The following is a 17,997-nucleotide window of genomic DNA, read 5'->3' on the forward strand; positions in this document are numbered from 1 at the left end:
CCCCTCAAAATTATAGTTGTCTTAAATTTTATAGTAAAAACAAACACTAAATTCATTTAGAACAGGACTATCTATCCATAAATTTCCAAAATGTATTTTGTGAAGAAATCAATCAAATCTGAGGTGGTAATCGGCCTGCAAACAACTCAATGCGGGCCAATGTTATTAGGCTACTTTTACATCTACCGTAGATATTGCCTAAGCACACAGACACACACACACAGACACTATGTTACGAACCCCATTGATACAGATACTCAAGTATCATCATAGTACTTGCATAAATTAAAAAATGCTACATTTCTTCTATAATACTTCCGTGAAATCACTCCTCTGCACTATACTCAAAAGCATCTCTTTGACCAGTATGTTTTTACTCTTGATTTTCTCAAAACTGATATCAAGCAAAAAACAAAAAACACAAATTGAGTATTTATCTAATCTCAGCTGGACAGGCCATTTTGGCTGATCAAATACAGCCCCCCCCCCCCCCCCCGACCTCAGCCACTGACTACATGATTATGATGCTGAAAAAATGATGAAAATGCGGAGTAGAAAAAATATGAAAGAAATATGTTGTAATCTTTTTTATTTGTAAGAAAGACAATTATACATGTAACTATGTTCATCAATACATGTGCAATGTCTTACAATGAAAATGACAAGCTCTCAATTTGATAATGCAAATAAGTAAATTTATGAGCAAAAGACTATGATACACGATGATTATAACACAATGGTATCACCCCGTTTTGCATTTGGATGATATGAGTTATTTGGAAATAACATACTCTTACAATATAAAATGGTGAAATGGATCCTTTCCAAATGATTGGCTAATATGTGTCATGTGACCAGTCATGTGCTGATGACTGGTACTAATGACTTGTTCTATCGACCAGTCATTGTTTTAAGACGAGGATGGTTTATGAAATAACCAAGAATCCAAATCACTATCTTATACAACATAAAGATGTCATACACATCATTTTGTTCAGCGTTAGAATAATTACACCCATTTGTAACCTTTGAAATAGCCCAAATGCCCTCTGCTTTGTCTCTGGATGGTAGAACTGTTCCAAAGATACCTTGGGTGTGCAACTCTAGCTAATACCCAATTGTATTATTTGTATATTAGACACTGATATTAATGCTCTTTCGGGCAGTGTCCGCGTATCCCAATTCATAAGAGATGCTTTTTATTTGTTATCAATAATGGCAACTGTGAGCATTATAGTAAAATCTACCAACTTTGAATCTGCCATAGATCTTTCAATAAAAAAGTTTCATCATCAATCAGTAAGTTGCAGGCCTTTTCATGGAGATAATCAACATGAAAAAAATAATAATTACATGCATGATATATATAGACAGGCAGTGAACTAAATCAAATCCACATTTATGCTCAAAATTGTTTGTTTGCCGTAACAGAGGAAAAAATAGGGTTGCTCTTTTTTTTGTTATGAAATGAAACATTTCCTAGATCTATTATGGATATTGAGGGTTGCTCAGACACAGTTGTCTTCTGCTGTAGATATGAAAATATTTTACTACACAATTTACTTATTTTTATCAACTTTATTTGTAGTAAAAATTAAAAAAGTCCAGAAAAACGGTCTGAAATTATGGTAAATAGGCAAATTGTTGATTTCTTGGGGTCAAATTTGAAAAAAAAAATGAAAGTCTGCAAATTTTCTAAGGTCAAATCAGTAACGGCAAACAAACAATTTACTGTTAGGTACTAAAGATACATTAGAAGCCAAAATTATTAAGTTGTTGATTTCTTACATACCTATTAATGGTAGGTAGTTTAAATGTCACAAAAAAGCATATACATGCCGTTTCTCATTTGCACAAAATACAAATTGGCGACAAAAAACTGTACTTCATGAAAATCATTGAAATGCCTCGGTTACTCATGTTACATAATTTGTTCATGCATTTAATGAAAGAGGACCTATTCATTTACAACAATTAACATACCCTTTTCTCATCACTGATATTGAGTCACAACTAAATACCTGCAAAATGTGATTTTGCGAATAGTGACAAGAATATTGGTAACATTTGTCAGAGGACATACATATTTCTAATAACATCTTCATGAATCAATACTCAATACATTAATAAGTATATTTCATTATGGAACAGGGGGAGGGGGGGGGGGGGGCGTTACATGAAAGTTGTCGGCACTGACAATTTAAGTGAAATCCTTTGTTTTGACTGGCTGAGAACCACTAGCCTCTGACTGTTACTATGGTAACTGTCGGAGAAAGACAGCTGACAACTTCCCATGAAACAGTCCCCAGGTGTTCTGTTCACAGGAGGACATGCAATGGAGGTTTCTAAAATATAACTAGGACAAAGAGTTTGTACTATGATTAGACAAAGCTAAAAAGAGATGTATAAAATATGTTTGTCCACAGGTTATCCAAATGGAAGAGTTGTTCATGTGTGACAACACATGTTTAATGCATGGAAATTTGGGGAAACTCTATGGCATTGGTGTTCTGAACATTCAAATGCTTACAACATTCTTCGTCAAAAACTTTCATAAATCTTATTCTTTGATTTTTCTATTTTCACAAAAGCGATTGTTCCCATGGTTCAATTCTCCTTTCATCCTTGAATGACCTGAATATACTAGTTTTTCACTTTAGAGGCAACATCTTACAGGCAATTACTTTAAAAAAACTTGTCAATTGGAAGCAATATTACATAACATAATAATAATAAAAAAGAAACACTGAATGTGTACACATAGCTCGATACTCGAACTCGCCTCTGAAGAAAGTTATATGTATTCAGAGAGAGAAGGGGGGGGGGTGGGAGAAAGGAAGCACTATTCATTCAAATTATCAGACTGAGAATATCAACATGTGAAATAAGATACTAGTACATGTAGGTCTGTATTTATAACTATGAAAATAGGAGTTCCTTGCTTGTGTCTAACTGCCTTTCAAATTACACTGGATATATTCCTCCATTTTGGAAGTGTTTTTATAATATCTATTGACTCATTTGGTTCTCAATGCAACCATAAAATGATGGGGGGGGGGCCCTCAAAGAACATTTCACTCATTTCATATAAAATTGGTTTCTAAAATCTTTGACATTGAAACCCCAAAATCTCGTCAGATCTTCACTCTTAAATGCAAACATTAACCAAGTCTGATGTGAATCCCTCAAACACATATTAGTTATCACAAAATGATTAATTTTCAGGTGTATATGTATGACCTCTGTAACCCTTGAATTTTGACCTTGAAATCACAAATCTCATCAGATATTCATCGCTTTTGACAATGCAAACCTGAAAACAAAATCATGCCTCGGTGACCACTGAGAGTAGGTGATAGCGCAAAAATGTTGGGAATATTATATAACATAAATCTGAAAACAAATCAACTTTTACGAAAACAAAATGAAATACAAACAACAGCTGTCATGAAATACTTCATTTTTTTCATTGTAAATTGTGTTAAAAAATCTTCATATCATAATGAAGATTACTATGATTTCATGCATAAATACAAATTCTCACCAAATATGCTTGAACCAAAAAATCAGCATAAAAATTCATTTCTATTCTCCAGAATCTTTTTTTTTAAAATCTATTTTACTGTGTGAAATTAATTGATTTTAATCAGTTAACGCAAAACTCGATTCAGAAAAATAAATTTGGAAGGAATTTTGGGGGATATTTTGTATGATGAACAGGTAGGAATGTCGTATAACTTGAGAACTGCCAGACCGAAAATCACAGATTTGGCCTCAAGAGATGCATAAGACTTAAAAGAAAAAAAAAACCCACCCAACCCATGAATCACCATGCCATCTCCTTTGCATGTTGAGGGCATGCAAATGTCCCCCCCCCTCGGATTTCCCAGTCATTCAAGGTTATACTATGGTAAGCCAAAAGTGATGCAATCAATATTTTCAATCACTATTTCTGGTATTTAAAGTATATATAATGCCCAGGAATAAGTATCAATTTGTTTATTACCAATAAGGAATGTGATTAAAAATTAGTAAGAGAGCAATATATAGCAAAGAATATAAGGTTTAAGATCGATCCATGGAAAACAGCATCCACAAAATATGTAATTAAAAAAAAGAATAAGTTCCCCTTAAACAACGGTGTAAAATTTAAATGCGTAGTCATCTTTACCAAGAATGAAGACGGATTGGAATAGTCTCTATCCCTTGATAGTAACACTTTGAGTCTGAGATTAAAACCAGCTTAAAATCAGCCACTTAAGTTGCTGCCCGCACAAGTTTGAACACCTTCATGTCGTCTTAGGGAGATCCCTACCAGGTACCAATTTGACATTTGTTTTTGAGATGAAAATAATTTTGGGGGCGATTTAAAAACATTTCATGCTCCCAAATTTAGAACTGCCCAATCCCCCAAATAATAAAAACATATTTTGCTACCAAACAGTGTGGTCAAATATCGTTTAAAAGCAAAAGGTTGTTGATACCATGACTGGGGAAGAATGCATAGAAATAAACGGCAAGCAGTGCTTATATTTCCTCATAATATGGCAGGAAAAAACGCCTTGTGCAAACTTAAATAACAAATTTCCCTGGCACTCATGCATGACTTGGTAAAACTCACTTCTACTATTTTTCTCTAAAAAATTATGGCTTTTTTTAATTAGAGGGGACTTCCTTTTATGTCATATCTAAAATATATGTGATTTGTGACTGCTGCTATCCACCGAGTGATATTCCAATAGGGGCAATAAAGCAGGTTTAGTAAATTATCATATATTTCCTTTTTTTACATGAAAATCTAAACCTATATTAGTATAAGAAAGAACATGTACATGTAAATCATTCTTCTTCCATTGAAAATATAACAAAATGTCAAGTATTCAAAATTTCATCTATAATACAAAGAATGTAAAAATGATACTTAGATTATGAGCAAGGGGACAAAGTGGTAGAAGTGTAAATTGGAAATGAAAAATATCTTATTTTCCAGCAAGTTTCTTGAAGCCCATCCATTTGTTTTTCTTTGCTGGGGAAAATCTTTTATGTTAATGACAATCTTATTTGTGTTGCTTTTAGGAAGGTACATGTAGGCCTACCTACATCTAATAATACAAAAAAGCTTGTTTTCATATAAAAAACAACAATAATTTTTATCATTCTTACATATTTGATTTCACTTGCTGTATACTTAAAAGTTAAATCTGCAAGGATATATATTTATATGTTGCAGCATTTATCTAATTTCCTGCAGTATAAAGCAATGAAATGTAATATAATTCTTTCCCTACTCATTGGCGATATTGTTAATTCTGGCGTATTACAATACACCCCATTCACTTTAGTAAGGTTGCATCAATCAAACAATGTAGGGCAAAAAGCATAGATTGGATCTAAAGGGCAAGTCAAACCCAACAAAAGGTTTACTTGAATAAAAAGTGAGAAAAAAAATCAAACAAGCTGAATAATTAAAATTTGGGTGACAGGACATTTGCTCCGGCGACGATTGCTTCGGGCTTTATTTCGTCTAAAATATAGGGTTAGGTTTATGGTTGCAATAGGGTTTTATGTTAGGTTTAGGATAGGGTATCGTGTTAAATCCAGGGTTGAAGTTGATCATTCCATTAATGTGTGGAATTTGCAGCGGAGCAATTGTTCCCGGAGCAATGTCATGAAACCAAAATTTGATGTCGAATAAAAGAGTGATAACATTTCAAAATTTGGGTTACTTTCACAAACAAGTTATATGCTCATCCTGGTCAGTATGCAAATGAGGGAACTGATTATGTCATCCACTCACTATTTCTTGTATTTCATTACACGACAGATTTTTGTTATTTCATCCTCATTACAATTGACACAAAGTGTGGTTCCTTCCTGGACAAGTGGAATTGTCGATGCTGTAACCTATATCGATTTGATGGAACGTCTCATAATTGTCAAATCTGTTAAAAATACAGTATTGTTTAATTCACGCAATAATAAGTGAAAAAAATACTTAGTGACATTACGACCCTCATTTACATATCAGTGTTGTGCATACGAATGTTTTGAGATAAGCAAAATTTCAAAATGACATAACTTTTATTTATTTTACATCTAAGTTGGCTGAAATTTTCAGCAATATGCCAGTTTGATTTTTCTCTTTCCATTCAAACCAGCTTTAAGGGGGGTGGACTTGACATTTAAAAAAGATGCTATGAAGCATATTTCAGAACAAGAGAAAAATGTTTGGGCCAACAAGATCTCTTAGATATATTTCCTTCCTAAAAGCTAAAGTTACCTGTAGTTTATATTGGGTAAGAAGTTAAAGAATCCCTTTGTGGAAACCGCACAGTTGGAATCTCTCCGCACACCTGTTTGCATCTTCAATTTTGCAGAAAAGGGTTAACAAAAGGAATGAAGAGTTTCCAGCGTTTCAGGACGTTGCCTTGGTTACAATCACAATCATCCAAAATGCTGGAATTGCTCCTAAACCTTTATAGTCTTTTTTTGTTAAAAGCAGTTCATGGAAATGCATAAGGATGGAAATGCATCACAATAAAGTGCACAATTTCCAGCCACTCTTCTTTTGCGTCTCTTTCTCCGTGACCTTGACCCCTCCTAGTTTTTGCTGACCTGTTGCATCCATTTTCCTGTCCATCTTTGACTTGATGTCTCTGGCAAGAGTCACGAAAGCCTGGTGGTGAAATGAACGGAGAAAGAAAGGATGAGATCAAAGTTTGCTGCTCCGAAGGATGTGCAAGGCAGGATCTCCTCACGAAATTCCCTCAAATACAATTCAGAACAGAAGGGACAGAAACTCCCCCCATCATATTAAAGTTTAAACCATTGAAATTGACCAATCAATTCTCTCACTATGTATGATTTTTTGCTTCATGCTGCAGTAGCACTTCACTGCAACTAATACGTTGCACTATGTATTCAAACAATTGGCACAAAAAATCAAAGATCAAAGTTTTGTATTTATAAAAAAAAAAAATTATTTCTGCAATTTCCCTACATGGATAAATTTATATTGAGATTTTTTTTTAGAAAGACAGCCGATTGCTTTTCAATGAATAATCAGTTTTAAAGTCAGTATTTAATTTTATAGATAGGCTTAAAAACATAATGATACTTACCTCTTCAACGTTAATGCTAGCCTTGGCACTAGTTTCCATGAACTTGATTCCATATTCTATTGCCAACTGGTTAAAAAGACAAACATCATACAATTATGGTGCCTCTCTGATGAACTGAATATTAAAGATTCCAGAACACCAGAATCCATCTGATGTGAGCCGATTCTGGTGACAATTTTCCCTTTCCTATGACAGTGGAACAATTCATGCCACTTAATTCTATCTGAGAGTAAAACGTTATAATGGGTCATAATCTAGGTACCGAAGCATAGGACACAGGTTGATACAACCAATTGAAATAAATTTACTTTTGAATGTCTGGAAATACCGAGTCATTATTTTAGTATTTGCCAAATAAGTTCTCAAAGAGGCAAGTGAGACAAATTCACTTCTCATAATAATAATAATAAATGGTGATGATGATGATAAATGATGATGATAACAATAATAATAATAATCATAATCATATTATTCAGCTCGTAGGAACGCATAATACCACTTGAATACTTTATACATGTGTGAAAAGGTAAAAACAGATTTGAATATGCCAAAGTCAGTCATTAATCTTATAGCATATGAGGATGATTGTTCCACAATGTTGATGACAATTTCTCATAAGCTTTAATGTTTTGGATATTACACAAATTTCCCAAAGAAAGTCCTTTAATCTATAAGTTCATAAGTTCATAAAAATTTATTTCCACATTCGTATACATAAAAAGATGTCAAAGACACCAGTACATAGAAAACTTACATAATACATCAGAATACAAAGCAGAAAAATGAACAAACAAAAAAATAGTAATATATGTCTAGAATGTGGGGGAGCAACAAAGGTCAAATACCTATCGAGGTCGCTCCCAGGGTCATATGGTTAAAAAAGATAGATATAAACAAAGACAAAACAAAATAAAAACAATCACAAATAAATACTTAAAATACTTACAATTTCAAAAGAAGATCTCAATTATGTTGATATTTTCTAATGAGATTACTAAGGAGAGCAGAGGCATTCCCATTACATGAGTATTAGAACTTCAACAGAATGCGAGGCATCACCAGCCAACAGAAAAGAATGTAGGCTTGGTGTCACACACTGAAATTTCTTTTTGCATGTTAAAAGCCTTGCTGCTGAATTTTGTTTTCGCTGAAGTTTAGATAAATGAGTATCAGGCTAGGGACTTCTAAAAGCAGACCATGCATTAGCATCTATTTCTCTTTCCTAACTTAAACCAAAAGAAATGGTCATGATAATTCAAGTGAAGTTTCTGAGTACTGTAAACCCCTTGATTATCTTTACCTGTTCTCCCTTTTCCTTGGATACTGCTCTCCTGTCGTCCATGTCACATTTGTTTCCTAGGATCATCTTCTCTACATCTGCTGACGCATGCTGAGCAAAAATGTAAAGAAAAACCAATATTTGTTCATCTTTAATGAAATTTCAAATGAGAAGGAAAATAATTCCATAGTTGCTATTACTAACAACTTTGTGCGAGCCGATCTTCAAAGTACTGATTGAAATAAACTAAAAAATGTATGTTACAAATAGACATCTTCAAAAAAATAAGCAAAGTACTACTTTTATTCCTTATTTTCTCTTAAATTTATCAAAATGCTGCCTCTTTGTTGTTGAAGTTTGGTAAATAGGACTAATATTCTATTGATCAGCAATGTGGATTTTATGTTTTTTTTTTACATGGAACTACTTCTCATGACCAGCTTTCATGTGGGTTTCCGCGTCTTTATAAACATTGCAAAATGGTTTCACATCATTTCAATTTCTTATATTTGCTTTCCCTTCAAAATGTACACGTAAGCCCAGTTTGGATTAGATTCCTCGAGAGTTCTTCACCTCTACATGTATGTCCTTTGATCTTGGTCCCTCTAAAGCTGCTCAGAACATTTGCTTACACAAGTTCATCCACTGAATGTTCTTTATCGCATGAATGAAAATGGAACGTACAGATGTACTACCTAAACTACCTAAAGTAGGCAGAGGCATACAAAGATCATCTCACCTCTTCGATATTTCTTATCCAATTCCTGATGTTGTCGAATGACTTCTGGTTTGTGATATCGTACACAAGCATGATGCCCTGAAAAAAAGCAAAGAGAAATGCTTTAAAATAAATAGAAATATATAGCCTCTGAAGCTTAATGATGATTTTGATTCATAATACTGAGAAATCTTTAACATTCATAAAACTAAAATTTTCCACCAATGGAAGAATTTAATGAGCATCAGTCATGATGAAGTATAAAAGACAGGTAGAGTTTTGTTCTTTATCACAATCTACATACATTCAGGTATACCAATTACATGCCCATGCATAAATGAACCGATTTGATATCAAATGGGACACTGTGACTTTACATGATTCTCTGTTACATAATGATAACTGAGATTCAAGTGGGTACCATAAAAATCATGCTATATCAATTACGATTTCTAAATGAGAGAGAATCCTGAAAGCTCAATGGTTCGTTTAACAAGGATTTCTGCTTAATGCATTTTTAAAACAAAATTCAGTTATTCACCATCTCTTTATTTACCAAGCATGGCCTGATTCCACACAAACATGAACTTGAATCTACCGGTAATAATTTGGGATATACCATTCTTTTATTATAGACATGATTTTGTTCTTCATAAATCATTTTTTTTTATTTATAAGCCAATGTTTGGCTGAAAACTCACTTTTATTTTTACCCACTCATGGGTCAGGATTGATAAATGATTTCATTCAAGTTATAATCCAGAAAATAGGAAAGGACATTTTCGTTAGGAGCAATATAACCCTGTAAATGAAGCTAACCAAGGGAGAAAGATTTAAAGTCAAGCCTACCATTGCGCCCCTGTAATACGCTGTTGTGTGAATTGTTCTGAACCACTCCTGATTCACACATAAGAAAAACCTTTCATCTGACCCATATTCTTGAAAGCGGTTTCAATGGCACCATGGTATAAAACCATGATTAATGCTGATTTCTCGTATTGTCGCGCTTCCCTTTTAGCGCCCTTTGCCAGCAGTGCGTATTCAATTTGATTTTTCTTATTGTGCACAGTAACATGTGCATAATTACATACAAAAATCTGCATGGTGATAGCCCATGGTTTTGTACCATGGTACAGTCAAAACCTTTTTTGAGGATAAAGGCCTTTATGTTGCAAAATTAAGAGTATTTTCTGGGTCACTGAAATATGCTTAATGCTAGTCACACCAACGAAGCCCGACTCCAAATCGACTGACTATATGTCAATGGAAATAACGTAATAGCTTTGGTTCGTCTGGGCCCTGTTAACACAAAGGTTAGCTACTAACAATTCTGATTGGTTCCTAGTCAGTCTACTGAGCAAATCGCACATGCAACGATAATCTTGATAGGCCATTTCATGGAGCAATTAATGGCTAATCTTTGTGTTACAGGGCCCTGTGGTCGGATTTACCAGTGTGACTATGGCAAAACTGTGGGCAGTTCACAAGAAGCTAACAAAGAAAGAAAGAAAAAATATTTTTCAAGTCCAGCTTACCATTGCTCCCCTGTAATAAGCTGTTGTGATTGTTCTGAACCTCTCCTGGCCTGCTGTGTCCCTATAAAAACAAAAATCAAATCAAATCTTACCCCCTCCATGCACTATCATTTTTTTTTCAATGTAAAACTAATCTATAAAGTCAAAAAAAATAAAACTAATCTAACTAGATGACCACTTGTATAAAAGAGCCACCTGTCTAAAAGACCACAAGTTTGGTATCCCTTGAAAAGGAATCACAATTGAAACATGTATTACAAGAACCTGTCCATAAAGAACATCTGGGGCCCGTTTCATAAAGAACTTGCAACTGTTGTAACTTTGCCATTATGGCAACTACCATGGTAACCTTGATTTTGATTGGCTGCTGAGCCCTGTTGCTATGGTAGTTGCCATTATGGCAAAGTTACAACAGTTGTAAGTCCTTTATGAAACGAGCCCCAGTTCATAAATGACACTTTTTTGTCTCCCTCAGGTAGGCTTTGTATACAGGTTCTACTTTACATTTACTTGAAAGTAAAACAAGATGATAATCTCAATTTGACAATGGTCATTGTTTATGTCTCCCCTTGCCTCATCTCATTTGTTTAAGATTTAATTGCACCAATACAGAAATATTGGCAATAAAACTAAAGTTATCCCCAAAATCACATGAAAAATTAGTTTCATGTCAGAGCAATAAAACCAGAGCAAAATGTGCATTTCAAGAGCCTAAATTCCACATTTAAAGGCTCAACTAAAGTTGATCTATTCTAAAATTTATCTTATTTATCTTAGAAAACAATACATTCTAATTTCTATGATTTCTCCTTTTTTGGAGTAGAACAAACATGAATGTTTTTGTGTTGTGTGCTTGTGGTGGATTTTTGCTACATAAGAATTGCTACTTACCATATTTGTAACTTAATCTTTTTACCGTCTAATTCTATTGTCCTAATCTTGAAATCAATACCTGTAGTGGAGAAAAAGAATGTTATAAAAGATCAGTAGAAAATTGAATGAATACCACACTTGCCAACATGGAAGACTGCAAAAGCCATAGGTAGAGTCTGGAAGGGGGGGGGGGGTTGCCCTCTCCCAGAATGAGAGACCTTGCAATTTTTCTAATCAATCTGATACAGTTAAAGCACTTTTAATTCTTAATTCAATTTGAAAGTATAACGATGATTATCTAAACTCCTTTCAGTTAGGACATGTACATTTCTGAGAAGCATAAAAAGGAAAATTAATCAATGGAAATTTAGTTGGATTATATCATCAGTCTAAAAGAGTTGTTTATCATAGTATAAACAATTTTTTGAAGAAGAAATTATGGCACATTACGCCTTCAATACAAGCTTTTTGTAATGCTTCAAACTTACATGAATTCAACTTAAATCAATGTAAGTCACATGCAGTGAGGTTAATCCGATCCGAGTACAGTGGGGGGGGGGGGGGGGGGGTTGGATGACAGCAGTATTGTCCTTAAAATTCAAAATGTCAGGGGCATCCCCACATCAAGGGTTATGTATATACTGTACATGGGTAGGCCTACATAACATAATTACATCATACCACCATCATTCATTTGATCACTTAAGGTGATGACAGTTATCAAGATATTTGTCAATGGATGATATGGGCTTTTCACGTTCACAGTTAATATCAATATACAAATGAGCAGAGCGAGCGAGAAAATTTTCCCGAATGTGGTCTCAAAACATCTTTTAAAGGTCAAGTCCACCCCAGAAAATGTTGATTTGAATCAATAGAAAAATATAGAATCAAGTATAACGCTGAAAATTTCATCAAATCGGATGTACTCTTTTAGGTTTCCTTATTTTTCAGAAAACAGTTATGCACAACACAGTGACAAGCACATGAGAGAGTTGATGATGCTCCAACCAGGACCAACTTGACTGAACCATAAACAATGGTATTTAAAACCTCATGTTCAGGGAAGAGTAAAAGTTTGCTTCACACGAAATTGATATTTTTTTATAAGAAAATGCAAAATAAATAGCAAGTGGGTGATGTCGTCAGTACCTTCACTTGCATACCGACCAGGATGTGCACATAACCGTTTTGTGAGATTAAGCGAAACTTTTCTCACTTTTACATCCAATTTTAATTAAATTTCAAGTGTTATGCTTGCTGGATTTTTCTCTTGTTATTCAAATCATCAAATATTTGTAGGGGTAAACATGTCCTTTAAGGGTTGGGTAATTATGTGAGAGACTGAAAGCCTTGAAAAAGTTGCTTCAGTTGTTTAAAATAATAAGACAAACAAGGGTCATATAAATTAAACTTCAGAAGACAAGGAAAAAGTTGTTATATAAAAACTAGCAAATGTGGATTAAACAGTCAAGATTTGTTCTGAAAATTTTTTTATTCACTAGTTGAGGTGAGATGAGACTGGACAAAAATGGATCAGGATTATTGGGAATAAGGTTGTAATTATTTATAGGTGATCACAGACCACAATATAATTTTTTTTTTAATGTAAAAATTACACAATGATGCATATATATATATATAAAGAAAGATTGCAAAAAGGAAGGACTTTTTATAATCATTTATTTGATCACCTTTGAATTATATCTGCAGTTATACTCCACACACACACTCTCTCAATCTAAAAAAAAAAAACAGATGCAGAGAAGATGAAATACTCCCCGGGATTTATGCCTAGTGGTTGTACATTGTATGTCAAGTTTAGAACCGGCAAAATGCTCAATGAAAAAACCTATGCCATATTTGTCATGATGGCATTTTTTTTTTCAGTGAATGCAAAATAAACTAAGTCTAGCCTCTAGGTATTTTTTATATAATGAAAGGATACATTGCGCATAATATTTGGCCTACTCTTGATCTCTATCTAGTAACTCTCTCGACTACCAGTTTACAATAGCAGCGCCTCCCATCACACCCACATTGCAGTATTATACAAACTAGTGTACCCCCCATGGGTATGTATCATGATATTATGATTTAAAGTACATACATTTTAAAAGAGTTTGGGGAGCAATATTGCATTTAATTGCATATTTTTAGTAAAACCTGGTGAAATTTTATTTCGGTTATTAGATTTTTGAAAAAGCAGTAGATTCTATTCTAAGGAGAGTAAAAAAGCGGTATGTAGTGAAAATGCTTGAAAAGTGGTAGACTATAGTACAGCCAAGTCAGTAGAGAATTGGCAAATATGGAATACAAAGATTGTGTAATTCCATGGTAACATGAAGTACTAAGCACTAATAACAGCTCTACATATTGCTCATGAAAGACAGGAATACAAACTCAATTTTCATGAAAATTTTTCTCCCAAATGAAATTCACTAAGAAAAATAGTTAAAATTACCAAAATATGGTTGTTGATTGCACTATTTGCAAACCAAGTCAAAGAAGATGAGATGACAATTAAAAAAAGTTGTCTTGCCTGGTGCAAACCAGGGATCTCTAGGCCAAAAGTCAAATACTTACCGATGTTCACTTTTTCTAAAGGGAATAACATTGTTCCAAAAGAGTTAACATTTATAAAAATGGATTTCTAAAAGTTACAATCCTACATTATGAAAAGGGGGGCGTGTCTGTGCACCTAACAATTAAACTTAAGAAAAAACATGAACATCTTTTTATTTCACATTTCAGTTGATAATTTGTTCCTTATATTAAGTGTTTCAAAAATTTCACAGATTGAACAAAAAAATTACCTTACAAAGGATTACAGAGGAGGGATTTTGATGAGAAAAAAATGCATTTCGAGGCCATAACATGAAATGCCTGAAATTCAATAGTTTTCTACCATTCTGAGTCAGATTTTTAAATAATGGAGGTCTATGTATGGCAGTGAGTCCAAACTTCGTGTGTGTCCATACTTCACAGACGGTCATTATCTCAAAAACTAGCCAATATCCTTAAAATCTGACATTATCAACGTGAAAAGCGACCTAAAATAACGCTTTGGCATAAGTTTCTTTAGGATTCAGTATTCATGACAATATTGACAAAAGATCAGCAAGTTTGTCACCGTTAGCGCCCGTTCCGAAGAAATCTGAATTTCTCAACAGGCATCACGATATCATCATTTTGTAAGCAGATATCATTAAAAATATGAGTTGAATGTGGTACTGAATGATTCTCTAGCATTTTGCCGTCAATATGATATAAATATCTCACCTTTTGAGTTTTTGTTTAAATCTCCACAAAACTTAGGTCCGTGAAGTAAGGTCACACTTTTTCAGAACGGATTTCCAGCACAGCGCGCATTCGTCGATTGGGATAGAATTTTGAGATTGCGATATGGACGAGACCCCTTGACCTACATTGTACTACACATTTTCGTCAATAATTTTAGAGTTTACTATCTTGTCGTCAATTTAATAGCTATTTGAATTGTTTTTTTAATAAAATGTTAATATTTTTGTAATGAATTTTAGCCTAATGAATATTTTTCAAATGTCTGCGAAGTTTGGACTCCCCATCATATTGAAAACATAAGGTTTGTGGTCAATGCATATCTTATCTTATTAGAATTGTGCAAATACACGTACACGTATGCACAGACAAGGAACACTGCGCTGACTTAGGGTACTTTACCATAAAAAATAGTAAAGAAATGTCTCAATTATTATCATGATTGTTTTATTATTTCTAAATGTTCTCAAGCTGTTATATGAAAAGTAATGCAAATGTTCGACTGAGACTTAAATATTTCTTTTCACTTTTCAGGTTTCTTTCATTTGAACGTTACTTTTCAGGCTTCTCATGTAGAAGCTCTATAGCTAGAAACAATAATCATAGAAAATAATAACTGAGTATTATCTTAATGAAGATTTTTTTTCGAAAAACATAATGGAAATGTTACTGAAGAGTGTTTCAGATCATATTAAGACATTGTAAAAGGACTATGAAAAGCCATATAAAGATTCAAAGTTAGCTTTGTCTCCCATGACCTAGGTTGACTACATTTCTCTATATAGTATTTGTGACTTTTGTGTTTATCACTCCCACTCCCCTCTTTCCACTTTGCACGATTCAGTGTCGTGTTTATGTCTCTGTTCCAATCAATCGCGCTCTCACTCCTGCACGTCAAGAAGTAGTGTAGGAGTCAAATGAATGGAAGAGAGACAGAAAACTTTGGTTTAGACTCTAAACTGGTAGTGCATCTGCTTTCTCCCCTTCTTCACTTGCTTCTTGAAGTTCTTCCATGACTATGCCCTCCTCTAATCATGCTTTGACTGCTCACCTTGTATAAATCCTAAGTCCTTTTTAGAACATACCTGCCATATCCCCCAATAAAACTGTGAACTATGTGGACATGGATCCTCCTCAGCAGGAAAATTGTTTGACTTTTTTTTACAACTGATTAACAATTATTTGATAAGTTTAGTTTAACAATAACATTGCAGTGAATGGGGAGTTCCAAGGCCTCAGCTCTTTTAATTTTTTTTTTGGGGGGAAGGGGGTTCTTCTTTTGAGCATTTTTGGGGTTAAATCACCCCAAGTTCCCTTATTATTTTTTCCTGCTCCTCAGCAGATGCCCACACTTTGCCCTCACCAACCACTAACCAGTTCAACGGCACTCTTTCTACCTTACTATACCGTATGGGTACTAGTATTCAACCCGGCATAATTCAAAGATTTTGACATATTCCCCAAAATATTTAGAAATAGGGAATTTATCTTAATTTCACATCTTTGTTATTTCCAGGGTAATCTGTTGTCGATATTTTCTTTGTCAATCTGTCGACTGTATGCACGGAGGATCGAATCATGCGGCGATGGCCTTTTGCACTGAATGGTACTAGTATTCAACCTAGTGAGGATTGATAGCAAATCTCAAAAGGGTTTAGATTGCTAAATTAGATCTAGATCTTTGTAAGTCTCTGGCTTTGATTAATTCCCTGTTTGGTCTCATCTCAAATGGTCTAGTCCATAGTCGGATTGGACAAGGGCAGATTGAGAGACAGGGCCATCTTTCATCGCTAGGTTGAATACTAGTGCCGACGGGTTGAATACTAGTACCAAAATCCGTCGCCGTATAATTCGATCGCCCGCGCACACAGTCAACTGGTTGAAGAAAAAAATAACGGAAAAAGAATAACCAGCATTTTCTCTTGGAAATAAGACGGGTCTGAAATTCAGGTAAATTCTATATTTCTTTATATTTGAGGAAACTCTCCAAACGGGTTGAATACTAGTGCCCTTACGGTACTAATAGTCAACACCATCTCTCATGGGCTTCTGCATTATTTTAAATTGAAGACAAAACTGGCATTAATTATTCACAGTTCACCTATTCACCGTCCATACATCGTTCTCAGCATTGCTCATCTCCCATGGGCCATGGACCCACTTCCCCCATATCTCACAGTCACACCACACCAAATTCATTTTTAACCTTTTCCTCTCTTGCGGGAACACTCTTAAAACTTTTTATCCTACACCAACGTTAACATGGTTAACGTGATTGATTTATCGCAACGAAAAATTCGAATAAGTTACTCACCTATCGTTGAAATAAACGTTGAATTAAAAGCATCTTCTGAAAATCTGAATAAAACGCAGGTCTTTCCAACCCCTGAGTCTCCTATTAATAGTAATTTGAAAAGAAAATCGTATGTTTTAGCCATTATTTAACCTTAAACAAGTAAAATCCCGTCCTGCTCTGTACTAAATGATAGGCCTTCGCCGTTCGCCACAGTTCTTGAATAGAGAGGGTGTATAATGTTGTTGATGTTACGTTTGGGAACACCCTGTCGAGGAGTTCAGACAACCCGACCATACGACAACTCGACCCACGACAGTCAAACCTGAATTCCTGGACAAATTGACCTGGTGGTTTCGTCTGCTTGCTCCTTCTCCCATTTTCTGTTTTTACTTCTTTTCTCCTTCTCGATCTCCCAACTACTTGACTGCCTTTGCAGATGATTCACCATGACCAGTGGTGTAGCTACGGGGGGGGGGGGCCTGGGGGGCACGTGCCCCCCTGAGATTTGGTGTGCCCTCCCAGGTGCCCCCCCCCCCTGAAAAAAATTGGCGGAGCAAAAAAAAAGGAGGAAAAAAAAGAGAAAGAAGGGGAAAGACAGAAGGCAAAAAAGAAGATGAATATAAGAGGAGGAAGACGAGTGAATAAAATAATGTTGGAAGGGAAGACATGCAAAAAAAAAATGTCATGTTACTAAATAAAATTTTCGCTCGAGCTTCGCGCTTGAATTTGCCTGTTCGATGAGATTCATATCTTGCTCAATAGGCTGATATGGAGCTTAAAATATCAAGTTTTGAAGTCAATATACAAAACATATTTCAGCTCAGTCATCGAGCTTCCATTATTTTTTTTCCATTTACAAATTAAATTCACTCTGT

General features: G+C 34.6%; 1 protein-coding gene across 1 annotated transcript; it reads right to left on the minus strand.

The window, feature by feature from the left end:
- Positions 1-563: 563 nt before the first annotated feature.
- LOC129257443 (ras-related protein Rab-8A-like) lies at positions 564-17,440 on the minus strand. The gene is made up of 7 exons (XM_054895764.2): positions 17,141-17,440; positions 11,545-11,605; positions 10,654-10,714; positions 9,140-9,217; positions 8,422-8,511; positions 7,122-7,187; positions 564-6,676 (listed from the first exon to the last, which is right to left on the minus strand). Exons 1-7 carry the CDS (start codon positions 17,262-17,264, stop codon positions 6,533-6,535), a joined length of 624 nt encoding a protein of 207 aa, XP_054751739.1. The 5' UTR covers positions 17,265-17,440; the 3' UTR covers positions 564-6,532.
- Between the last annotated feature and the right edge of the window lie 557 nt (positions 17,441-17,997).

The sequence above is a fragment of the Lytechinus pictus genome, chromosome 3, assembly GCF_037042905.1.
Source record: "Lytechinus pictus isolate F3 Inbred chromosome 3, Lp3.0, whole genome shotgun sequence".
NCBI classification, from domain to species: domain Eukaryota; kingdom Metazoa; phylum Echinodermata; class Echinoidea; order Temnopleuroida; family Toxopneustidae; genus Lytechinus; species Lytechinus pictus.